The sequence below is a fragment of the Gopherus evgoodei genome, chromosome 3, assembly GCF_007399415.2.
Source record: "Gopherus evgoodei ecotype Sinaloan lineage chromosome 3, rGopEvg1_v1.p, whole genome shotgun sequence".
Taxonomy (NCBI): domain Eukaryota; kingdom Metazoa; phylum Chordata; order Testudines; family Testudinidae; genus Gopherus; species Gopherus evgoodei.
The window spans coordinates 157073341-157100345 of NC_044324.1; the positions used below are offsets into that span (position 1 = coordinate 157073341).

General features: G+C 43.7%; 1 protein-coding gene and 1 pseudogene across 1 annotated transcript in view; both read left to right on the plus strand.

The window, feature by feature from the left end:
• Nucleotides 1-27005, plus strand: part of VIT (vitrin) — a 90473-nt gene that overhangs the window by 59436 nt on the left and 4032 nt on the right. The window contains 5 exon segments of the mRNA XM_030554281.1: nt 1515-1562; nt 13709-13771; nt 17715-17862; nt 18918-19021; nt 19772-19998. Of these exon segments, the coding sequence (XP_030410141.1) occupies nt 1515-1562; nt 13709-13771; nt 17715-17862; nt 18918-19021; nt 19772-19998 (590 nt within the window).
• Nucleotides 25326-25616, plus strand: LOC115647567 (annotated as a pseudogene).

Consider the following 27005-nt stretch of genomic DNA (forward strand, 5'->3'; position numbering starts at 1 on the left):
TGCTCAGTACAATAAGGTCATGGGGGCTTGAAGACCTTTATCAGGGGTGGAAGGCTACCTAGGTTCCTTCCCAGCAGCCTGTTCCCCCCCTTCACAAGGACAAACAAGTGCCCTTCTCAAAGATGGCTGACTTAGGGACCTAGGAGTGATAGTGCTCAAATGCTTAAGATTCACAGGTTTATGCCACAGACAAAAACACACATATATATGGATATATACCTGTTTTATTGAGTCTAGCCCCCTGCCTTCACTAGCAGGACTAAGTACTGACTTTTTGACCCAGATCCCTACATGGCCCCCTCAAGGATTGAACTCACAACCCTGGGTTTAGTAGGCCAATGCTTAAACCGCTGAGGGATCCCTCCCCATCCCCAACCATGAGTATCCGTCAAAAAGGGTGAGAAATTTGGTAGTTCAGGGGACGATGGTGGGGAGGAAGAATGGTCTCAGGGTTCTTCATGGAGGGCCAGGTAGCAGCATTTTATGATGGACATAGGGATGGTGTCTGACATGCCCATGGGCTCACCTAGCCTGCTGCCATTTGCACTATCTCACCTAACTGTTAGCGCTTCCAAGATGCCAAAACCCAGGACAAAATATTATTTTCTAATCAAGTGATACAGTGCCCTGAAAACAGAGGCAGTCTTGTATTTATTTACACAAACAGAGGTGGTGGTGTTCATCACATTCCTACCTGATGGGGTGTGAGCAGGAATCAGCTCATCTCTTTGGTGTTGGAAGAGTTGAGGTAGGACAGGAGTTGATATATATTATTGGAGGCAGCAGGGGGGCTTGTTTGGTGGAACTTTTTTGCTGACCTGGCCAAAAGAAAAATTGCTAAGGCCAGCCTTTTTCCAAGTGAATATAAAAAGAACAAAACTGATTTAAAGAGATGTGCTCAATATAGAGAAAGACGATAAGAGGCTACTAAATAGGGCTTGAAATGTGTTCATAAAGGCTTCCAGGTTTACTGATCCAAAAAATCTCACTAGATTCTACTCATTGTGTCAGGGTTGCTCAGAGGATTCAGGGGGTCTGGGGTCTTCGGCAGCAGGGGCCCCCACTTCGGCGGCAATTCGGCGGTGGGGGGTCCTTCAGCTCCGGGACCCGCTGCCGAAGTGCCCCGAAGACCTACGGCGAGGAGCCCCCACCGCCGAATTGCCACCGAAGAACCGGCACTTCAGCAGCAGGTCCCGGAGCGGAAGGACCACCCGCCACCGAATTGCCGCCAAAGACCCGGACTGGAAGAAGCTCTGAGGGCCCGGCCCCGCAAGAGTTTTCCGGGGCCCCCAGAGCAAATGAAAGACCCCGCTCCAGGGGCCCCGAAAAACTCTCGTGGGGGCCCCTGCAGGGCCCAGGGCAAATAGCTCCATTTGCCCCTCCTCCCCCCGGGCAGCCCTGCATCATGTTGCATTCTACAAATTGACTTTTCTAAATTGTGCAAAGTGCTTTTTAATGTCCCATAATTCTGTGATTTTAAGTAATAATTTCTCTTCTCTTTTTATGCTTGAAAGCTTTGGAAACTGACTTGTGGAAACCTGGATCAAGCCTTTTTGACACAGGTAAATATTTAACACAGTAAAACAGAACAGATCCACCAGCAACTACACTGGGAATAATTAGCATTCCACACCCTTGAGGGGAAGTAACACTTTTAAGAAGGCCCAAGCCACTAACAATAATAACTTCCATTTACAGGAATTGTAACAATAACAAATGTGGCTTTCAGTTTATCTCTGGTTGAAACTGCCTCAATAGGCCCTATGTTTCCATCTGTCTCAAGCAAGCCTCTTTCCAGGAACAGAACTGATGAGGTCTGGAGAGAGTAGCAAACCATGCTGCAAAAGGGGCTTCTAGCTACTGAAAAAAAGGGGCCTAAATGAACACTGTATTTCTTGGAAAATGCAGGTGCATGATGATGAACTGCAGAGTGTCAGGCTGCCGACACCAAGAAAGGAGATCGATCAATTAGTCTGATATAAGAGGTTATAATGAAACATAAACTGAACACATGGAAAACTCCTGAAAGTTCCAAGAGAATTATTATTTAACTTTTATATTGCACTGTGCCTAGAGCTCAACCAGGCCAGCGCTCCATTGTGCTTGGTGCTGTACGAACATTTAGAAAATGACAGTCTCTGCTTCAAAAAGCTTATGATCTGAAATAGACAACACACAATGGGTGGATGAGACAAAAATAGAATTTTCAGAATTCGTAGCCTATTGGAAGTGACTTTCAAAATGTAACGCCTTCGTGGAGTTTATGGAAGTCTGTATTCCTTGAGACATTTAAAAGTTGGATCGCACAAAACACTAGATTCATGGATTCCAAGGCCAGAAGAGATCATTGTGATCATCTAGTCTGACCTCCTGTTTAACACAGCCCATAGAACTTCCCCAAAACAATCCCTAGAGCATAACATTTAGACCAGGGCTAGGCAACCTATGGCATGCGTGCCAACAGGGCCGGCTCCAGGCACCAGTAGCAAGTAGGTTCTTGAGGCAACCAATGGAAAGGGGCGGTACATCCGGCTCTTTGGGGGTAATTCGGCGGCGGGTCCCTGAGTCCATCTCAGAGGGAAGGACCTGCCACCAAATTGCCGCCGAAGAAACAATAAAGCGGTGGCAGTGGAGCTGCCACTGAACTGCCACCGATTGTGGCTTTTTTTTTTTCCGCTTAAGGTGGCAAAAATGCTGGAGCTGGCCCTGCATGCCAAAGGCAGCACGTGAGCTAATTATCAGTGGCACTCACACTGCCCGGGTCCTGGCCACCAGTTGGGGGAGGCTCTGCATTTTAATTTAATTTTAAACGAAGCTTCTTCAACGTTTTAAAAAACTTAATTACTTTACATACAACAATAGTTTAGTTATATATTATAGACTTATAGAAAGAGACCTTCTAAAAATGTTAAAATGTATTACTGGCACATGAAACCTTAAATTAGGGTGAATAAATGAAGACTTGGCACACCACTTCCAAAAGGTTGCCGACCCCTGGTTTAGAAAAACATCCAATCTTGATTTTAAAATGGTCAGTGATGGAGAATCCACCACAATCCTTGAAAAGTTGTTCCAATGGCTGATTATTCTCTCTCTCAAAACTTTACACCTTATTTCTAGTCTGAATTTGTCAAGCTTCATCTTCCAGTTAATTGATGGTGTTATATTAGATGATATAATAGGGAACAGTCCCACCCTGGCATGGGGATGGACCATAAAATCTAATAAATCTTTTCCATCTCTAACTTCTATGATTCATTGAGCTCTCCTTTGTGAAACTCTGCCTTGTAAGTCCAATTTTCAAGAATTTTTACTTGAAAAGTCTAATTACTTCAGAGCTGAGATATAAATTAGATTTGCATTAGCTCCAATGAGTGGCAGAGCACATGCACATTAGAATGAAAACTCAGAACCTGAGTCAGGCGAGGTGATTCTATATCCCTAACTATGTATCATTATGTAGATGAACAGGTTTCCCTGATACAGAGAGGGCAGAGTTGGAGAGAGGACATTTTACTGCATATTGTAGGCAAGTTCTCTGCATCTGTTTGGAATGAACTGCAGCACAGTGACTAGTGGTGAGGATTTCTATTTGGAGACAAAAATAAGAGGTTACTTTTAAACTTGATGAAAATATATTGGGGCGGTCTTATTTGTACTTTCTCTGTCACCCAAATGTGTGTGTAGACTAGTGATAAAGTCTGATGAATTCAGAGTGTCACTTCAAAGGCATGGTTTCTAGTGTGCATGCATCAACTGCTGTCTTATGTAAGTGAATGGAAGTATTAATGAGCATGGACAGCTGTGACAATCCAGTGAAGGAAAAACTAATTAGCATGGAGATTGCTGCCCATACAGCGAGCTGAAATTCCCATGGCAATAACAAAATTAAATTGGGGCTGGCAGAATCCGGAGGCCCATAGAAATTGACCATCTCCCCAATTAGCACAGAGAAATATTTGGTAGATGGCATTATTGTTACATGGAAAATAAATCAGTCAGCTGACCCACAACCTTCCATAAATGTTAAATTCACATGACTAGTTTGGCTTGTAGGTAACTACAAAGCTATCTCAGCTAGACACATATGTGGAGCACAGAGCCTGCCTTAAATGCAGATCAGGTGATGAGGCACTTAACTATGGATCTGACTTAGCTGCAAAGTTTGGGGGGGTAGATAGGATGGTAAATGTTCATAATTAATTACTCCACAGTGTTATACTCAATCTGTTGTGCAAGTATAGTGTATTGAGTGCCTTTCACATACAGTGATACACAGTTAGTACACATTGCACACGTGGCCATGACTGCAGAAAAAGCGTGGTATTATTTGTTCTCTATTATGTGATCATGTAATTGAAGACAGCAGTGGAATGCATACACACAGGTAGGCAAGGGGAAGGTTACGAAACCGTAATGTTGTTGTTTCATGACTTGTAAGTGCAATTTACAAATTGAGGCTCTGGTTCTGCCAACAAGTATGTACTTATGTTTTTGCAGGATTGGGCCTGATTCTGCACCTCTTTACACCTTGTGTTACTCATTTACACCTAGGTGAAGAAAATGCAAAGCTGGTCATAAGGGCGACTTTTTATTTTCACTGTGCATGGATTTCTGACTGCAAAAGGTGCACAGCAGTGGAGAATCAGGCCCTTCATGAGACCAATGCTCAGCAAGAGATCAGTGTAGTGTTTACGCAGGCTCATAATGTTGCCAAAGAATAACCAGTTCTCAGGAAAGTCTTCAGTGGCACTTTTCCCCAGTGAGGGCTACTTCCCTTTCCAAACTTCACCTTTCTATGCCCACCTGCTGCAGAAGAGCTGTTCAAAACAAGATTGCATTTTTTTTTCATAGTAGGATAAGTATTTTATACCATTTGCTATGTAAAATACAATGAAAACCAGTTTTGCTCATATTTTCAAGACGTTATCTTCTTCAGAGAGGGACTCAAACTGAAAAATCTGAGCCCCAAAGTTGAATGTTTAAAAAAAATTATTAAACACCTGAAAATGGGGTGAGAAAGGAAACACTCGTGGCCCCTTCGGTAGAGTGGTAAGTTGCTGATCCCAAAGTAATGAATTCTCTCCTCTGCTGAATTTGCTGCCGCAATTTGCCTTCTCTGATCCAAATCCTCTTTTTGTTGTCACTTTATTGCTTTCTCCTTGGTCACTCAGAATTTGAACTGACCACCACAGTCCCTTCATTTTAGAAAGTCTCTTGTAGCTCAACTGTTTGCTGCTTTCTGGGCATTTGCTGAGTGCCAGGCTTTTGTGCCTGCCTTGGCAGCAGTGGCTCACAGCCCCCAGCTCCTTGTCCAGCCTTCCTCCTAGAGATCTGTCAAACAAAGACCCACATAGAAACGTCCCAACTGCTCTGATTTTCAGCCACTCATCAGTCTAAGCCCAGACTTTGTTTTCCCCTCTGTAATCTCCTTTGAGTTCCTGCCTCTGGAAAGCTGTTGCTCTCTTCTCTCACCTGTTCTGTTTAAATAAGGTGACATGAATTCTATTGTGTTTTTATTATTTGTTGACCACCCCATGGGTGAATATGATACTCTTCACACTTCCTGTGTTACTTAGAAGGTTATTACTGTGGCTGTGTCTACACTACAGCAGTTACCGTGGTGCAGCTGCACCGCTGTAGCGCTTTGAAGACACTGTAAGCCAAGAGGTGAGAGCTCTCCCATCGGCTTAATAACGCCTGCCTCCGCGAGAGGTGGTAGCTGTCCACATCGGTGTTTATGCCAGTCGGTGTAATTTATGTAGCTCAGGGGTGTGGATTATTCACACCCCTGAGTTACGTAAGTTACAGCAAAGTAATTTGTAGTGTAGACTTAGCCTATATTTGTTTTTCTTTAAAGCCAATTAGCCATTCCTGTGACTGCCCTGTTAAACTCTGGTGTTTGCCTGCCCCCACTCACTCCTCTGCAGCTTGCCTTTGTGACAGGATGATGTGCTGTTACTGCCAAACAGTGGACTGACTTCTCTGGGTCTGGCTTTAAAGGAATGAAGTCTTTACGTCAATGATTGTTAGCCTCACTGCGGTCCCTTCTGCCACTTCCACTGGGATTCAGGGTTGAGGCTGCTCTGATAATTATAGGTAGGCCAGAGCCAGGCAGATCTGACCGACATTACTCCAGGCTGGGACACTGCAGCAGTGAACTTCTGCCTCTTGACCCTACTGCTGAGCCAGCTCCCTAAGAGAATCTGACTGTAGACTGGGAACCAAGCCTTGTATGCTTATGGGACCAGGATCAAAAACAGACCCTACCACTGGTAGGGAGCATACTGATGGAAAACCAGAGGCACATGGCATAGACTAGGCCTGAGGGCCAATTCCAAAGAAAGATGCAGACACACACAGATGTACCCAAAGGCACAGGGAACATGTCACTGCTTGAGGCTGAGGATCAGATATGCTACCAGTCAGCCACCACTAGTCCCTGCTTGAATGGCTGATTCCTTTTCCAGGGAATGGATGTATTGCTCCATACCTTTTCCTTACCTCGGCATCATTTCCCTGACACCTACTCCTCTCTTTCCCACAGGTGACTCAATATCAGGCTGGTCAAGGGGGAAAGTAGTAAGAAGCGATGCCACTAGGGGCTCTCAACTGATCCTTTATCTAGAGGAGAATCACGTTTCTTGCACCCTTTGGTATTTCCTGTAAATAGAGTTGCCAGCCCTCCAGGATTGTCCTGGAGGCTCCAGGAGTTAGAGATTAATCTTTTATTAATAATTATGTCATATGATCAAAGTTCCGGGAATATGTCCAACCAAAACTGGCAACCTTACCTGGAGGAAAGTGGGTACTTCTCTTTGGAAGCAGTTTCTTTGTTCCCATCAGACTTTTTGTCCCATAGTCTCCCTTAGACCAGTGAGTAGGTTTTGGCCCTCCTGCTGTAAGTATGGAGATCCTTCCCATCCTTCCATATTAGATATTTTGGACTGATATCTATTAGTGATTGTTATGGCAGCATCACCAGGTTGTGCTGTTAAATGTGGTCTTCCAAGTAGGTTTTTTTGTTAGTGTGAGAGCAAATGTTCAGTGTTGGCAGACATGCTGTGTTGTTGTTGGTTATACAATGCAACATTCTGGATAGAGCAAGCCTGTGCCAGCAGCAGCAGAGTTTGCTCTTTGCCTTGGTCTCTGACTGGAGTCAATTCTTGAGGCTTATTTGTTCCCTAGGAATGTGGCATTAGTGTTGAGCCAAGATTACTGAAAGAAGGGCTTGCCTATTGCTGTTTGATTATCCCTGTGCCATCCCTGGTGTCAATAAAACAAGTTACACAGACTCTCTGTCACTGAGAGTGTGACCTTCAAGGCCCTGCTACCACTGGGCAGAGGGACAACAATGAAACAGGAACAACAGTCTGCGAATGGGTTTGGTCGATTTTATTTTAAAATTCTTGTGCAAAGATGGCTATGGCTACAGAGCCCGCAGTGTGTCAGGAGAGTAGTGAGCTAATGGTTAGGGGATACATATTCAGTACTAGAGGGGTAGCCGTGTTAGTCTGGATCTGTAAAAAGCAACAAAGCATCCTGTGGCACCTTATAGACTAACAGATGTATTGGAGCATGAGCTTTCGTGGGTGAATACCCACTTCGTCAGTACTGTTTACCAGGAAGAAACAAAAGGAGCAAGTGGAAGAGCGTTTGTTGTCAGTTGCAGCTTTATATGGGAAATCTCTCTTTTAAATAAAGTTTATGAGCAGCACAGGTGGGAAAAACATTGTAAAACTTGCAACATAACACAGGGCTCCGTTTTGTTCTTCTGTAACATTGCACTGGCCCTCTCAGTTCCTGCCTCTTTAAAAATGGCACAAGTGCATGCAAGCATGCAAAATCAGCTCAGAAATGCAGCAGCCAGGGCTCCCTGCAAGAGGACCAGGCAACTACAGGGAATTCCTATACAGACTAGAAATGGCTCTAGTGGAGTATGCTGCTTTGACATCGGTTTCTTTTAGAACCTGATCTTTCTGAGGCCTGCCAGTATTTCTCCCTCTTTGATGTGGTGGTGCTCTTGCTGCAGCTGTAGTTAGTCAGAATGAACTAAAGCAGGAAGCAGGCCACACTATGGGTTTTATGTTAATGACTATGTTCCTGTTATTAAGTTATCTTGGTCTACTGTGTGTTGAGTGTCTCCCTGAGGCAACAAAAGCATTTTCCTCTCCGTTTGCTGTCCTCTAGTTCATGGATTCTAAAGTCTGGCATGGGAGGGCTGGTCAGAGACAATATTAACAGCTCACACTGGAGAGAAGCCCCAGCTGAAAGGGACAGTGCCAGTCACAGTACAGCACAAGAACAAAAAGCTGGGCACGGCCCTCCTTGTTTCACAAGGCAAAGGCCTGGCTCTTCTACGTCAAGACAACTTTGGTGAGGCCTTTCTGGTGCAAAGACAGGCTAGGGGTGGATGATATAGGTTTCAGGAAGGATTTTTGTCTGAGAATTGGTCCTGTCAGAAGGTGGGGAGGTAGAGCTGCAGCTGTAGGAGAACTCCCTCCTCCCTCACCCAAAAAAAGTGTGTAAGGCACCCTGTGTGCCTGTAGTGGGACCACTGCAACAAGGGTGCAAGTGAAGATAGCACCTGAGAGCTGTCCTAACCTGTGCTGGGAGTTTAGCCAGCTCCCAGACTCCTGCCCTCTATGCCTGTGTTGGTACTTTTTGCTCTAACGGTGTAGAAAAGGCCTAGGGAGGAATCCAACTAACCAGGGCCGGTGCAACCATTTAGTTGACCTAGGCGGTCACCTAAGGCACTAGAATTTTGGGGGCGGCATTTTCTTCGGCAGCGACCACGGCGGCCGGATCTTCTGCTGCCCTGGTCGCCGCCAGCATTTAGGTGGAGGGAGCTGGGGCAGGGAGCACAGGGAGAGCCGCTTGCAGCAAGTAAGGAGGGGGGTGCCTCGGGGATGGGGGAGGGCGCAAAGTGGAAGTTTCGCTAGGGCACGAAACATCCTTGCACCGGCCTTACAACTAACTCAGTCACAACCTCTTATACAGCTCTCAAAGAACATACATTACAGCAGCCACCCTTCAGATCAAATGAATGCTGCGTGTGCTCCTCTGTGTGTTTGTTCCACTCCACTATGCAGAGCCACGCCCTGCATCCAGCCGCATTTGGGGAGGCTAGCACAACGGCTGGCTCTGTCAGGGGGAAATGGCTCTGCTTCCCACTGTGCTAGGGCTGGCCCCTCCACAGGATCATAAGGGAAGAGGAAATGAGCTTTGTGCCTCCCCCCTCCCCCCTCCCCCCATCTTGTTCGTATGTGGATCCAGCAGCAGTCTGGTAATTGAAGTTCATATGCTGCAAGCTGCCTTCTTAACTGAGAGTTGGATTTAAAACTGAGACACATTTCCCCAGCTAAGACTAATAATGATTATTATTTCATTTAACAATAATTATTTGTAACAATGATAGCATGGAGAGATCCTAGCCAGGGGGTCAGGACCTCATTGTGCTAGGCACTGTGTGCAGAACAGAATGACAAGATGGTTCCTGCCTATGTTTATGTGGGTGCACGTGATTGGAGTGTATGAAGAGCTAGTACTTTGTGAAGATTAGTTATCAGAATACAATAGGACCAGGAACTGATCTGTAGCTACAGAGTGCTGTTGGCGTCTCCTCTTCCTCTTGGCTTGGGTCTATCTTCCTTGACAATCTGATCATTGGTATCTGCAGGGTTCACCTTAGATGCTCCAGGAAGTCAAAGCTCTGCCAGTTCCCTTCAGAGTTCAGAGGTAGCTTCCTCTGATATTCTTGGTTATCTACTCTCTTTACGTACGTTCACACTGACACGAGTTAATTTGTGGGTGGCTGGCAGCTTTACAGGAAAGAGTAACCCTGAAGCACTTCATAATTTCTAAACTTTTGTCTGTAATTAAATTCATACTTTTAATGCTACCATCTTGCTGGTTTCCTTTTGAAGTCTGCAGTATTTTCTCCATTTGCCTGCTGATGAAGACTTGGGAGTGGTTCTCCTACGACTTGTCTCGGTGATAGACAAGTATTATAACCGGTTCACTGTCTCGTAAGGAAACAAAACAGAATTATCCTCCTGCATAGGTAGGTTTTTCCCTTTATTTGCAGTATTGCCCCGGCTGATCTTCCCCTATCTTGTCCTATTCATGTGAGAGAAATAGCTTCTTACACTTAGGTAGAAGTGAGTTGCTTTAACTTAGGATAAAATGGCCAGACATTAAAACCGGGAACTGAAGTCAGGTTGAACTCTTTCAATCATCCTTATGCTGCTTCTATAATACTCTGTGATCCAATACTACCTCTCCAGGCCATATCTACTTTAGTTTGTCTTATGAAGGGACAGAAACACATTCAGGCTGCTTCTTTTCCGATTCCACATTTTGGCCCTGGGAATCTTTCCATTGATTTCAGTGGGGTTTGGATCAGACCTTACTTTGTTTTCTCTCTTCCCCCAGCAGAAGAACCTAACTCTCTTAGAAAAAACCTGCACATCTCCTTAATGACTTGCTTCACTTACCTAGATATAATAGACTCATAAACTTTAGGGTCAGAAGGGACCAATATGATCATCTAGTCTGACCTCCTGCACAAAGCAGGCCACAGAATCCTACCCATCCACTTCTATAACAAACCCCTAACCTATGTCTGAGTTATTGAAGTCTTGAAATTGTGGTTTGAAGACCTCAAGCTGCAGAGAATCCACCAGCAAGTGACCCATGCCCCACACTGCAGAGGAAGGCGAAAAACCTTCAGGGCCTCTGCCAATCTGCCCCGGAGGGAAATTCCTTCCCAACTCCAAATATGGCGATCAGCTAAACCCTGAGCATGTGGGCAAGACTCACCAGCCAGCACTCAGGAAAGAATTCTCTGCAGTAACTCAGATCCCATCCCATCTAACATCCCTTCACAGACCACTGGGCATACTTACCTGCTGATAATCAAAGATCAATTGCCAAAATTAAGCTATCCCATCATACCATCCCTTCCATAAACTTATCAAGATATGTCAACTTAAAGCCAGATATGTCTTTTGCCCCCACTACTCCCCTTGGAAGGCTGTTCCAGAACTTCACTCCTCTAATGGTTAGAAACCTTCGTCTTATTTCTAGTCTAAACTTCCTAGTGTCCAGTTTATATCCATTTGTTCTTGTGTCTACATTGGTACTAAGCTTAAATAATTCCTCTCCCTCTCTAATATTAATCCCTCTGATATATTTATAAAGAGCAAGCATATCCCCCCTCAACCTTCTTTTGGTTAGGCTAAACAAGCCAAGCTCTTTGAGTCTCCTTTCATAAGGCAGGTTTTCCATTCCTCAGATCATCCTAGTAGCCCATCTCTGAACCTGTTCCAGTTTGAATTCATCCTTCTTAAACATGGGAGACCAGAACTGCACACAGTATTCCAGATGAGGTCTCACCAGTGCCTTATATAACGGTACTGACACCTTCTTATCTTTGCTGGAAATACCTCACCTGATGCATCCTAAAACTGCATTAGCTTTTTTAACGGCCATATCACATCAGCGGCTGATAGTCATCCTGTGATCAACCAATACTCCAAGGTCCTTCTCCTCTTCTGTTGCTTCCAACTGATGTGTCCCCAATTTATAACTAAAATTCTTATTATTAATCCCTAAGTGCATGATCTTGCACTTTTCACTATTAAATTTCATCCTATTACTCCAGTTTACAAGGTCATCCAGATCTTCCTGTATGATATCCCCATCCTTCTCTGTGTTAGCATTACCTCTCAGTTTTGTGTCATCCGCAAACTTTATTAGCACATTCCCGCTTTTTGTGCCAAGGTCAGTAATAAAAAGGTTAAATAAGATTGGTCCCAAAACTGATCCTAGAGGAACTCCATTAGTAACCTCCTTCCAGCCTGACAGTTCACCCTTCAGTATGACCCGTCGTAGTCTCCCCTTTAACCAGTTCCTTATCCACCTTTCAATTTTCATATTGATCCCCATCTTTTCCAATTTGACTAATAATTCCGCATGTGGAACCGTGTCAAATGCCTTACTGAAATCTAGGTAAATTAGATCTACTGCATTTCCTTTGTCTAAATAATCTGTCACCTTCTCAAAGAAGGAGATCAGGTTGGTTTGGCACAATCTACCTTTTGTAAAACCATGTTGTAATTTGTCCCAATTACCATTGACCTCAATGTCCTTAACTACTTTCTCCTTCAAAATTTTTTCCAAGACCTTACATACTACAGATGTCAAACGAACAGGCCTATAGTTACTCGGATCACTTTTTTTCCCTTTCTTAAAGATAGGAACTATGTTAGCAATTCTCCAGTCGTACGGTACAACCTCTGAGTTTACCGATTCATTAAAAATTCTTGCTAATGGGCTTGCAATTTCATGTGCCAGTTCTTTTAATATTCTTGGATGAAGATTATCTGGGCCCTCCAATTTTGTCCCATTAAGCTGTTCAAGTTTGGCTTCTACCTCACATGTGGTAATATCTACCTCCATATCCTCATTCCTATTTGTCATCCTTCCATTATCCCTAAATTCCTCATTAGCCTTATTAAAGACTGAGGCAAAGTATTTATTTAAATATTGGGCCATGCCTAGGTTATCCTTAGCACCCTTAATGTGGTAGGATGCTCGTTGTCTTTGCTCCTATCTCCATATAGGGAAACAGGACATGAGTGGCCTGACTCTCTGCTGCCTTGAAACCTTGTGTAGTCATTTACACCAGTGCAAAGGACATGTAAGCTGCTAGTAAGTCAGAATAGTGCTCCTACTTAATATACATTTTAACTGGGGTAAATGAAGGTGCAAGGCAGTAGAGAATCAACTCTCAATTTCTCACATTATTTCCCTTCCCTTCTAACATGCAGTCCATATAGTAACCCACCCTTTGATTGCTGGGGTTTTCAGCAAAGGGAAGAAAGTGAAATATGCAGATTTGAATTAATCTTTGCAACAAATTTGAGAGCTATAGTAAGAACCACCTTCTGAGACAGATTCCAGAAGTGTTTGTGTCATGAACAGATCACCTGCTTAATTCATTTCACTGAGGTTGTTACTATCAGAAAAGCCAAATTTAATACCTCTAGCAAACACCACAAAATAGAACTGTGCTCAGAAAAATCTGCACCACCAGATTAGCCTGCTGGATAGTAAACCTTTTAGATGAGCCACTGCTCTGAACTGTCTGGAGGTACCAGGATAGGATACAAAACAATAACTCTTTCTCCAGTCTTTTTGCCATGTATATTTTGTTAGATTTTAGGAGCAGATTTAGCCTTAGAGTAAATGTGTAAAACACATTGGAAATAGCCATGTGTTACTAACTTTTTAGTCTTTTCTCCATCAGTTTTAGACATGGAATATAGCCAGCACCCTGATTTAATAGTTCTTCTCTGATTAGAAGATTTCAAGATGAGTAGATGGACATCTCCATTAAGCAAAAGAACTAAGACCTAGTGTAAGGCCAATGCGAAGGACAATAACTTGATCCCAATCCTTTCCTTTTCTAATCAGTAACAGTGGAGACAAGCAACAAGTCCCTGTGTCCCAGAGATGCATTGTTTTACATGTCACCTGACCAAAATAACAAAAGGTGGCACAAATCTCTTTCAGACCTGCCTCCTTATTCGTATGTGGAACAAGATGTATCTGTTCACTCATTACCTTCTTCTGATCAGTGAGGTCAGACTCAGAACAGTTTCTTGCGCATTTAGTGACTAAAATTTTTTTTTAATTTCTCCAGGCTTCAGTTCAAAGGAAGACTTGAATCTGAAACCTTTGGAACCAGTTTCCCAGGGAAATCCAAGTACGTAAATCAGAATTAATAATATCATTAAGTCATAATAATCTCCTGCTGTTATGTGAATCGTACTTTTGAGACTATAGTCAAGAAAGGAACTAAACATTAGCTATTGGGGGAAAACACATTTTTGGAACATATATTCCTTTACAATAGAATAACCTAGACATCCTTAAAAGTTTCTGTTTAGCCATTTGCCATGTCTCTCATCTTCTCTAAATAATAATTGTTTCTACCTTAAGGAAAAAAATAGCAACAGACTCTTAGCTTACTCAAAGCAAAGGGTACATCTACATTGTCAGCTTCCCAGTGTGCATAGACAGACACATGTAAGCTCTGCTTGAGTTAGCATGTTAAAATAGCTGCGTCGCTGAGAGTAGCACAGGTAGCACCTTGGACTAGCCACCTGAGTACAAACCCTCCTGGACCCGCATTGTACACACTTGGGCGGCTACCTCTGGCTACACTGCGGTTTTTAGCATGCTCACTCAAGAAGAGCTAGCCTGCATCTGTCTACCTGAGCTGGGACGCATGAGTGAGATGTTTGCCATTCAAAGTGTTATACGGAGGACCATGTGAATTCTACAATCCCAGGGCCATGGCTTCGCAACATGCCATCAGACACAGAATTTGGATCCTGTCAGGAGGAAGCCTACTAACTAATGCCTTGTATTTGCTCTGCCTGGGATAAGACCTAGGCAACTGGGCACTGATAACAGGAGCACTCCCTTCATCTGGGATAACTGACTGAGCAGGCCTGGCTCTTGGAATTGGGGCTCTACTGGCTTGGCAGCAGATCTAATGGAGGGAGGAGGGAATCACTCAGAAAATGGGCTCAGCAGTCACAGCAGCAAAGGGAGAGAGACCTACTAGGTACGGCTGGGAGGTAGTAGAGAGAGAGCATCTAGAAACCTTCACCTCCTGTTAGAAAGGGGTGGGAAGGCCCTCTTTTCACAACGGCATGACTCATAGCCCATTGAAGTGAATGAGAGATTTTCCCACTGACTTCGGATCAGGCCTAAAAGTGAGGAGTGAGAGAAAAAGAAAGCAGACATTGAGTAGGGAGAAGAGATTCTCCATTCCACCATTGACGGAAGCCCTTCTCTAAGCTATCAAATCCCCCAGCTCTCACCTCACAGTACTGAGGATTGTGGCAATTCAGCTGTGTACGGTCAGTACCAAATTCTGCAGCAAATGGAAATTTGTACATCACTATGAACAGCATTTAAAAGGGATATTAAACAAATTAAATATTTAACTGAATGGCCCCATAATCCCTAATAGTATAATACTGAATTAATTTTAATACAATTTAATTAGGTATTAATTTTAATACCATTTAATACTGGTAGATATATTTTATCCTGTCACAGTAATTAGGGAGGCTCACTAAAAAATTATTTAGGTTAGTGTGTTGCCTGGGCTGTGAGGAATAAGCGGCTGAACAGAGATTAAAAGTATCACAGTTTAATTACAGACAATAGCAAAGTAAAATGAAATAGCAGGTATCAGAATTCTTATCCCATGAACTCTAATGCTGTCCGACAGTTCTAGCCCACTCCGGTTCCTTTCCCATGCTCATCTCCATAGTAGAGAGAAACCAAATTCAAATCTAACCTTGGAAGTATTTGAATCTATAGGGAGCAGATTTGGGCTCCCCATCTTGCAAAGATGTACATGTGCTTAATTTTCATGCTGTGAATAGTCTTATAGATGACAACGGGACTTCTCACAGTTTGCATGTAAAAGCAAATTAAGCATATGCATAAGTCTTTGCACAGTCAGGGCCCTTATAGGTAAGAGAGCACCATTTTACACAGTCACATTACAGGGGAGAATTTCACATTAAAGGTACGTCTACACTATCTGCCGGATCGGCAGATAGTGATCAATCTATCTGGGATCGATTTATCACGTCTAGTGTAGACACGATAAAAATCGATCCCCGCTCACTGTGCCGTCAACTCCGGAACGCCACTGTGGCTAGAGGCAGAAGTGGAGTTGATGGGGGAGCAGCAGCAGTCGACTCGCCGCTGTCCTCACTATTCGCGTAGCTGAAGTTGTGTATCTTGAGTTGACACTCTCCCTTCCCCAGTGTAGACCTAGCTTTAGGAGCAGGAATTTGGGATAACATGGCCCTTTATTAAGGCAGCATTACTGGAAACTCCAGCTGTGCCCCATGGTTCCCTATGAATGAACGGAGTTTCCCTATCATGCTTCCATAATTCAGCATTTTTGAAATTTAGAAAAGTTTTCCCTAAGGGGAAAACTGAAAGCAATTAGATGGAAAGTCTGCTGCATAATCAGGTAGGAACAATCAGTGCTTTGTAGCCTTTTGGTTATTTGATAATTAAAATACACCAGTCTTGGTCAGTCTGATTGGTAGGAAGTAACATCAAAGAGGAATTATGGGGTTTACATTGAGGCAAAAAAACCTTAATTAGCACTCTAGTTAAACCAAATTTTGGTTCCATTCAAATCAATGAGTGTTTTGCCATTGACTGGAATAGAAGCAAGATCAGGCTGTTAATGACCAAAGAGACCGTTTGCGGATTATTATGGATCAAGCACTTCTGTGCAATTAGAGGGGGGAGTTTGTTTAGGGATAAGCTTGGCTTTTCTAGAGTGATCCTGTACAGTAAGGTATGTTGGCTTGCATATATTCATGTAAGAGTCTATAGTTCAGTTTCAAATGCATCTACACTAAATCTGAAGACACCACATGAGATTATCAGTCTCGGAATTAATTACACACCAGCCAAAGTAATCACTGAACCATTCTCATATAAAAGCCTCTAGTGCAGTGGTTTTCAACCAGGGGTATGTGTACCCCTGCGGGTACATAGAGGTCTTCCAGGGGTACAGCACCTCATCTAGGTATTTGCCTAGTTTTATGATAGGCTACAGAAAAAGTACGAGCAAAGTCAGTACAAACTAAAATTTCATGCAGTGACTTGTTTATACTGCTCCATATACTGTACACTGATATGTAAGTACAATATTTATATTCTGATTGATTTATTTTATAATTATATGGCAAAAATGAGGAAGTAAGCGATTTTTCAGTATTAGCGAGCTGGGATACTTTTGTATTTTTATGTCTGATTTTGTAAGCAAGTCGTTTTTAAGGGAAGTGAAACTTGGGATACACAAGACAAATCAGACTCCTGAAATGGGTCCAGTCGTCTGGAAAGGTTTAGAGCCACTTCTCTAGTGCTATAGCATGCAGCATTACTAGGATTTGATTTCAGTAGCCACTTGAAGAAAGGCCTCCCCCGCTCAAGTAGCTACACTGAGAAAATCACAATTTGTTCAGTAGTGTTACCTGTTCACAATGCAGCAGGCTGCGGAGGTGAGAGACCTCCAGTAATTCGGATTCAGTGGCCCCACCATAATGCAACAGGCACAGAAGCCCTGCAGTGGCTATTCCTACTCATGGACTAGCAGCCAGGGACAGTAATCTACAGCACCTCACTTACTGGGGGGATATAGATTGCACCTTCTCAGCCACCCTGTACTTCACCTGCAAAGCCTAAATACTCCAGGTGAAATCCTAGTTCTATTGAAATAAATAGGAGTTTTGCCATTTTCTTCCATGGAACAGGAATTTCAGACTCAGGGTTTTAACAGATTGACTGGATTTCCCTGTATCCGGTGTGTAGGATTAAGGATCAAGGTTGCATATCACGTCTGTTATAGTTATTGGATCCAATACAGTCATGACTGAGTGAAATTCTCTGGCCCATGTTATAGAAGAGGTCAGACTGGATGACAATGATCCTCTGAAAATGAATAGGAATGAGAATTTTCTGCTGCGGTCACATAGTGAGATAGGTTGTCAGCTATAACGTTCATGCCTTGATTTCCTGTCAGAGGAAAATCAAATCTAACAAACAACAAAAATACCCTTCACAGATCTTTAGTGTCTCATTATTATTTCCTGTCTCAGATTGCAAAGTTGATTTGTCCTTCTTGATTGATGGGAGCTGGAGCATCGGTAAACGCCGTTTTCAGATCCAAAAACAATTCCTCAGTGATGTGGCTCAAGCTCTTGATGTTGGCGTAGCTGGTCCTCTCATGGGCATTGTTCAGTATGGGTAAGAGTGCCTCCCGGTAACATCTGGCTCTATCTCATCCTGTCCAGGGTCACTCCTGCACTGTTCCCAACTCATTTTGGAGTGATCACTTATTATTTTATACCACATCTATTCTAAATAAGAGAAACTATCTAAAATTCAACTTTGGAAACTTGGGGAATAATATATTTGGAGTATTAGGAGACTGAATAAAAATGTCTATGGGAAAAATCTACTTGGTTATCTTCAAAGATTGAACATAGACAGAAGTAAACAAGATGCTGGAGGTCAGACTAGATGATCATAATGGTCCCTTCTAGCCCTAAATGTTTTTATTCTTTTCCTGCTAACTAATAACAAAGTGATAAAAATCACTGAAATAAATGAGAGGGTTTTCTTAAGCAGGAAGTAACCTTGTAAACTAATGAGACTAGTACAAAATAGACTTTGAAGTTCAATTTACATACCAATAGCAGCACAGTACTAAAAGGTGAAACAAAAATACACACCAAGCTTTTTTTTTTAATACATGTTGTAAAGTTACCTAAAAATAGCTTTCAAATGAAAGAAGCCCTGTAATTCATATAACTCTGTTACACCATTACCACAGGCAAGCTAGTCGCCTCTACTATAGTGGTTTTCAACCTTTTTTCCCATTTGCTGACCCCTAAAAACTTTTGAATGGAGGTGCAGACCTATTTGGAAATCTTAGACCTAGTCTGTGGACCGCCCTCCCCGCCAGGGTCTGTGGACCACAGGTTGAAAACCACTGCTCTACTGAACAAGTTCAGAGATGTCCACTGCCAAAGAAACATTTAAGATTCCATTGGCATGTCTTCACTAATGCCTGTTACTTTATCATTTGTGTTTTACAGGTATACCAACATGTTTATATAGGAAACACTAGAGACGACCTTTTAAGGGTCTCCTCTGTTACTATGTAGTGAACTGCCTTACATGACGAGTCTTCCTCTTCCTTCCCCAGGCAGCATTACTAAAGCAATTATAAATGGAACCATGCTACATGGAAAACAAAAACTGATAGCTACTTTTATTTTTTCTTATTTACATGTTAGCGATGACCCTTCTACAGAATTTAACCTCAAAACTCATGCAAACTCCAGGGATGTGAAAAATGCCATTGAGAAAATTCCACAGAAAGGAGGACGTTCTAATGTTGGTATGTGGAATGGGGGTAGCATATCTGCAATTCCTTAACCCGAGAAAGACCATGGGATGTGGGATCCTAATTCTCATGGGCAAATAAGCTCATTGCAGCACCATGGAACCAGGCTTGGCAGATGATGACCTCATGCTCAAGAACATGTCTCGGGCATCCTCTGTTGCGTATATCACCATCAGACTAACAAGGGTATTAGAACTTCTCTGCCCCCTCCATTGCACTGATCTGGGGAGAAAGGAGCTAGCAAAGACCTTTTAATGATAACTTACGTGCATTAGTCAGTGAGATTTTGATCCCATCTCATGTAAAAGATTTTTTTCTAATTAATTTTTTTAACGTCTAGTTTCCACTGCTCCTGCCTTGGTTTGGTTTTCAGGAAAGTTGAGAGTTGTGGGGTGTCGCTCTTCTCCTTCAACCTCATCAGCAGCTCCCCTGGCACATCTGAGCCTGGTGCTCTCTTTGCTCATCAGCGCTAATAAAGAGGAGCAGAGAAAGGGTGAAGTTCGCACCTCTGTTAGAACCAGGGTAGGGCATAAACTTGGACTATTGCAGGTGGCTCCCGTTCCTGTTTGTGTAGCCATGTCAAGCTGCCTCCACTCTATCTTTGCTAATGCACCCCTTTCCCTGTGCTCTAGGCCTGGAATTTGACCTCTAGGTCAGTGAATCTCAGGGTTCAGTGTTGCTGTGTCTAAAGAGCCTGGTTACTGTCAATAGGATATAACATCCTCCCATTCACTTCTCTTACAGGGAAGGCACTTTCATTTGTTAACAAAAACTTCTTTTTGGATTCCAATGGAAACCGAGGTGGAGCACCCAATGTAGCCATAGTGCTGGTGGATGGATGGCCCACCGATAAGGTAGAGGAGGCCTCCAGACTGGCAAGAGAATCTGGAATCAACATTTTCTTTGTCACCATTGAAGGAGCTGATGAAAACGAAAAACAGAATGTTATTGAACCCAACTTTGTGGACAAGGTACTGGGGAATAGGGTACATGAAACTAGATCTGGGTTCACAGTGCAAAGCCTGGAGCTAGGCCTGAATGTTACTAAGGTTTTCAGGGTGTTTGGATCTGATGGTTTGATTTGAGCCCATCTTGGATGAGGTTGCTCTCTTCCTCCACTCCCTTTTTTTTTTTTCCTTCTTTCTTATGGTTATGGTTTCTCTGTAAGAATTGCCATAAAATCTAAAATTTGAATGTTGAACAGCAATGGGCAGCAATGGTCTAGTCATGGGTTCATAATTATGTTTGTCTGAGGCTGGCTATATTACATTGTGCCTACACTAGAAAAGAACGGCTGGAATGAAGAACCAGTAACATTTTTACTGGCTAATTAAGAGAGGGGGGAACTTCCTTACAGTGAGATCCATTCAGCTATGAAATAGTCTCCCAGGGGATGTGGTGAAAACCACAGCATTTGGGACTTGTAAAGCTAGACTTGACAAAGTGTTAGAAAACAGGCTGTGAGCCACAATTCCGTGCTGGCTGGCAAATGTGGACAGATAACCAAACACTATAGATCTTTTCCATTTCTAATCCCTGTTTTTCTATATTCCATGAATGATCTGAGCTAGAAACAAATACCATTTTTAAGGCTTGGATTAAGGCTGTATAAAGCTCCTGTCTATATCCCTGCATTACAAAAATACCAGACCACACAAATAAATAGATTGCAAAAAATACCTTCCCTTGAAATCACTGCATTCCTAATACCATCCTTCCCCACTAGAATTCTCATATGATTTTTATTATCTTGAACAACTACAGTAGAAACTAGTGTTGTATATATTAAAGCATGTCTTTTGCCTTTTTTAATGAAATAATGTCTTTAATATTACTGTTGTTAGGATTTGTATGAGTTATGACATTAAAAGCCACATTCTGTTTCCAGTTACAAAATGCAAGTGTAAATCTGGAGTAATTCCACTGAAGCTAATGGAGTTACTCTGAATTTTCACTAGCGTAACTGACTCAGAAGTTTTTATTTGTATCAACGCTGTGATTCTCCCATTCAACAAAGTTTGAGAGGCCCTTGAGCCCCATGCTAGTACTAAGGTCATAAACAACTCCCGTTTCCACATCCAAGAGAAGGCACAATAGCACAAAGTCAGTAAAAACAGACAACTTAAAAATGTGATTTTGAGGTGTCGCTGAACACACAAAATTATTTTAAATGATATTAATAAATTAGGTGACACCCACAATTTTTGATCCACTGACCATCCACTACATAGGCTAGAAACAGCTCAGTAGCTTAGTAAAAAGACTTCTAGCATCAATAAGTCCGTCTAAGCCCCGCTCCTAGACTACTCATCAGAAAGCAACACTTTTGACCCCTCTACTACTTAAATTTCCAATGTTTCCATTATAAATCCGTAACTGGGGGAAGTTAAGACAAGGTGTGAACATCTTACCAGTTTCAAACTGCTTTGGACTGAACCATGGTGTGGCATGCAAGTGAGCAGCCAATTTTGGAGGTGTTTTATGTTTGCTATGCATGATGTAAATCTGTCAGAGCATTCTGGAGTTATGGAAAGGGAAACCAGAATATTCTGAAAAAAAGTCTGGAAATTTTGAAGTTCTAACTAAAAATGGCTTTATTTTAAAATATAGGTTTCATCAACAGTTCTTAATGAGTCCCTGTGGCAAACTAAACACTTGGTATTATGAAAATACATATTTCTAAATTTTAAATGTTATTGAATATAGCAGCCAATGGACATGCATAACAGCCATTCTTCAACCCTTTTGTAGATGTTATGAAGACATTTTTTCTTAAATGCTACCTTCAGCACCCTTGCCATATGAAGTAATAACTATAACTCAAATTTTTAGTGCCTAGGATGCTAGGCCTGGGGCTTGGAAGAGCTCAGTTCATCTCCCTGTTCCCTCACAGACTTCCTGTGCAACCTTGGAAAAGTAACTATGACCTTGTCTACACTGGCAAGTTTCTGCACAGTAACTCCTGTGTACACACTGAGGTGTACACACAGCCAAGCCACTTGGTACACAGAAACTGCACAGTTGCAGCACTGTAAAAAAATCCACCCCAAGCATACAGCTTTCTGCACCGGGGGTACGGCGCTGCAGTGCCACTGTAGACACCCTGGTCAATTACAGCGCTGCAACTGGCCTCTGGGAGGTGTCCCACAATGCCTGTTCTCGCCTTTCTAGTCATCACTTTGAACTCTACTGCCCTGCTCTCAGGTGACCAATCATCATCCCTACCCTGTAAATTCCTTTGGAATTTTGAAAGTCCCCTTCCTGTTTGCTTGGTGATATGCAGTGGTCTCAGTGCATCTTTCCAGGTGGCCATGCCTGCTCCATTCACCAGGCAAATCCCCCTTTTGGAGCAATTCTGAGCTGCTGGACCTCATCAGCATTTGGGGAGAGGAGGCTGTCCAGTCCCAGCTGCGCTCCAGCCATAGGAATTATGATACCTATGGACAGATTTCATGTGGCATGACAGAAAGGGGACATGACTGGGACACACTGCAGTGCAGGTGCTGCAGAACGCCTATCACATGGCGCAGGAGGTAAACCGCCATTCCGGTGCTGTGCCCACAAGCTCCTAGTTCTACAAAGACCTGGATATGATACTTGGTTGTGACCCCACCTCCACTGTGAATACTTCGGTGGCTCGCGTGCCAGTCAAAAGTGGACCAAGCCATGAGGAGGAAATCTTGGACAAGGATGTGGAGGGGGAGGCAAACCTAGAGGCAGAGGATGACTCAGAGGTCAGAGATGCATGCAGCCCTTTTCTGCCCCAGAGAAGGCTAGTTAATCACAGCTGTCAGATCTTGGTGAAGCGTAAACAAGAGAGGACGACCCTGGTAAATGGCTTTGATTTTGGGAATCGCTAAAGTGAGTTGTTAGGGGGGCAGGGGACGGTTGCAGGCTTGTGTCTGTATGATGCACGTACCACCACGTGCCTAGGCTGAGCAGTGGAACAGGGTGTTGATTGACTCCCTCACTTCACAGGAATCTTCCTCAGATCTCCAGGAAACTCTCATGGAGATACTGGGCAATTCACTGCCACAGGTTCTTTGGCAGAGCTGCTTTGTTTCTTGCCCCATTAAGGGTAACTTTCCCACGCTACTCTGCCATTACTGGGGAGAGGTCAAAAAACAAGAATTGAAGGAATGGCGGGACAGCGAGAAGAGGGACTGAAAGGAGAATGCAGTGCACCAGAACAAAGCCATGGAATGGCTCTTAAAGGTTATGGAGCGCCAAGTGGACACGCTCCAGGCACTAAAAGCACTCCAAACCAATCAGATCCACACCTGCCCTCCCCTGCAGCCACTGTCACAAAACTCTTTCCCATATGCCCCTCAGACACCACCAACAAACACACACTTATAACCTCCTGGCTCCAGTCTGTACCTGCTGCATTCCACTCCTGCCCCATCACAGTCCAGCTCTGCTGACTCCCAGTACCCACTGCACTCAACACCCATCCCTCTGCAGTTCAGCCCTGCTGAAGTACAGCACCTGCTGCACTGTACTCCAAAGGAGAAGGCTGGATATGATACCTGGAGATACACAAATCTTTAACTGTTCCAGGACCCAACCTCCTCCTGAGAGCCTCCTTCTCCCATCCCCCTGCATATGTGTTTTTTGTTTCTCTCCCCTCTCCAGTTGTTTTTTTAATAAAAGAATTGTTTTGGTTTGAAAGCAATCTTTATTCCATTAATTGAAAGCAAACAGAGCCCTACAGAGCAACAGGCAATTTTCTTAGACCTTCATAGTGCATCATCTCCACCAATCACAATCATCTCCTAACATTACATGTATTATGCTGCTGAGCATAGCAACAAATATTAGTGGCTTTCACCTTCAAAATTGCTGCCTCCAGGCATCCCTGATCCTTATGGCTCCGCCCTGCACCCCTCTAATAGCCCTAGTCTCTGGCTGTTCAAATTCAGCCTCCAGGTGCTGAGCCTCAGTAGTCCATCCCAGAGTGAAGCTTTCACCCTTCCCTTCACAAATATTATGGAGTGTACAGCACAGGGCTTTAAGCATAGGAATATTGTCATTGGTCAGGTCAAGCCTCCCATATAGGCAGCACCAGCGGGTCTTTAAACAGCCAAAAGTACATTCAACAGTCATTCTCCACTTGCTCAGCCTGTTGTTGAACCACTCCTTACTACTATCAAGGTTCCCCATGTATGGCTTCATAAGGAGGGGTATCCCAGGATCAAAATGGGCATTTCAACTTCTCCTACCATGATCTTCTAGTCTGAGAAGGAAGTCCCTGCTTGCAGCCTCAACAGGCCAGTGTTCAGAAAGATGTGTGCATCATGCACCTTTCCGGACCAGCCTATGTTAATGTCTGTGAAATGCCCATGATGATCCACAAGTGCCTGGAGAACCATAGAGTAATACCCCTTCTGATTAGTGTACTCAGTGGCGAGGTGGTTTGGTGCCAGAACTGGAATATGGATGCCATCTATCGCCCCTCCACAGTTAAGGAATCCTATTTGTGCAAAGTCATCCACAATGTCACGTATGTTGCCCAGAATCAGTGTCTTTTGGAGCAGGATGTGATTAACGGCCCTGCACACTTCTGTCAACATGAGTCCAACAGTTGACTTTTCCACTCCAAACTGGTTAGCGACCAATCGGTAGCAGTCTGGAGTAGCCAGTTTCCACAGTGCAATCACCACGCGCATCTCCAATGGCAGGGCGGCTCTCATTCTCGTGTCCTTGCGCCGCAGGGCTGGGGCGAGCTCATTACACAGTCCCATGAATGACTTTCCTCATCCAAAAGTTCTGCAACCACTCCTAGACATGCATGACGATGCGATCTCACCATTCAGTGCTTGTTTCCCAAGCCCAAAAGTGGCATTCGACTGTGGTCAGCGCCTCCGTGAATGCCACAGGCCATCTCATGTCATAGCTAATATGCATGGCAAGATCAGTGTTGCACTCCTCTTGCCTTTGTAGTTTAAGGAATAACTCCACTGTCATTCATGATGCATTAGTCAGAGCAAGCAGCATATTGGTCAATAGTGCGGGATCCATTCCTGAAGACCGAAGAGGCAGAGCACACAGTACACAAACCACTGAAAGGTGGTGCCAAATGCAGACGGAAGCACAGGGATTGCTGGGATGCGAAGCAAAGCATCATGGGGCATTGGGACAGGACCCAGGATGCCCTGCGACCCCCTCTACCTTCCACAACTCTTAGCAGCAGAAGAGGAAGAGATGCTCTGTAGGTTAGCTACTCAGAGTGCACTGCTCCGAATACCGCTGCAAGTGCCACAAGTGTGACCCGAGAGGAGCAGAGCGGAGCCTGCTCCGGACAGAATATGGATTCTCAAAAGGATGTTCAGCCTCCAAAGCAACAGCCAATGATTTACATTTGTGGAGAATGTGACACCAAAAATGAAATAAAAGCAAGAGATCCTATCAGGTGTCAAGAATGTGGGTACAGAATAATGTACAAGAACAGAACAAAAAGATTGGTTATATTTGATGCCCGGTAATATGAATTCAAGATGTAGCTGTTTTGGCCTGGTTCATTTTAGTATACTGATAAGCTTGGTTTGTATACACATCTGTTGTGGAGAAATATATACTTTTTCATTCTGATATCTGTTGTAAATTATTCAAGTAGTTAAATAAAGTTTTTAATATAAAAAACAAAAAATACATGCTATTGCACAGGCAGCTGACGGTGTGAACTCACAACAGCTGGTTCCCTTCAGCGCTCTCTGAGCAGCACTGTAACTCTGCCAGTGTAGAATACCCTCAGGGTATGGCTACACTTGAAATTTCAAAGCGCTGCCGCGGTGAGTGTGGTCGGAGCGCCAGCGCTGAGAGAGAGCTCTCCCAGCGCTGCAGGTACTCCACATCCTCTACAGGTGTAGCTTGCAGCGCAGCTCCCAGCGCTGCGGCAGTGATTACACTGAGGCTTTACAGCGCTGTATCTTGCAGCGCTCAGGGGGGTGTTTTTTCACACCCCTGAGCGCGAAAGTTGCAGCGCTGTAAAGTGCCAGTGTAGCCAAGGCCTTAGTCTCTCTGGCCTGGATCCACAAATGGACTTAAGCATTACAATGCCCTGCATCACAATGCCTAGCTTTAGGCACTTAGAAAATCACCAGACTAAGAATGGCATCCACAATTCCTGATTTAGGTGCTGACGCTCCTTATACATTGAATGAAGGAGAGAGATCTCTCAGAATGGGATCCACAACAGCCAGCAAGCTATGCAGGGAGCTGCCTAAACTAGCCAATAGGGAGATATCACTGAGAGGGGTGTGTCCTCTCAGAGTTAGGCAGAGTTAGGTACTTCTGTTCAGGCTGCATGCAACACATAATTTTGTGCCTTAGTCCCCGTTGGTCACATAGGAATACTACTACTTGTCTACCTCACAGGTGCATTGTGAAGCTAGATAAATACATGAGACTGTGGAGTGCTTACACACAGTACAGTAATAAGAGCCATAGAGGTTCCTGAGAGAGACAGAAATAATAGTTTCGTTTAAAGTCTACTCCCTTCCTGCCAACAGCTGGAATATTAAGTCTCCCGGACTGTATCTACCTAGCTCTGCCAGGAAAGCCCACACATCCACGGAGAAACATCACCCCATTCCTGTGATGCTATTTGGTTCTTATAAAAGTCATTGCACCTGGATACCACAGAGACTGATACCTTTTAAGATACTTAGTGCACCCTAAAAATGCTACATATACCAAACACACCTGGAGCTCAACCTGCTTTTGTGAGATTTCTTCAACAGAACAAAATAAAAGCCACAAACGTCTAAATGAGAAATCATAACACAGGGGCACATACTAATTATTCAGCTAATTGGTGTAAGTAATGTCTGCTCAGTAAACTTGTTTGAGGTATGTCGTCTTCATTGCTTTGTTACAAATAGATGAAACTTCTGGTTACTCTTGGAAGAGTGAATCCCTGCAATCTACACTATGGATGGTCTAGCCTTAAACCATTTTGGATAGGCAGCCAATACTC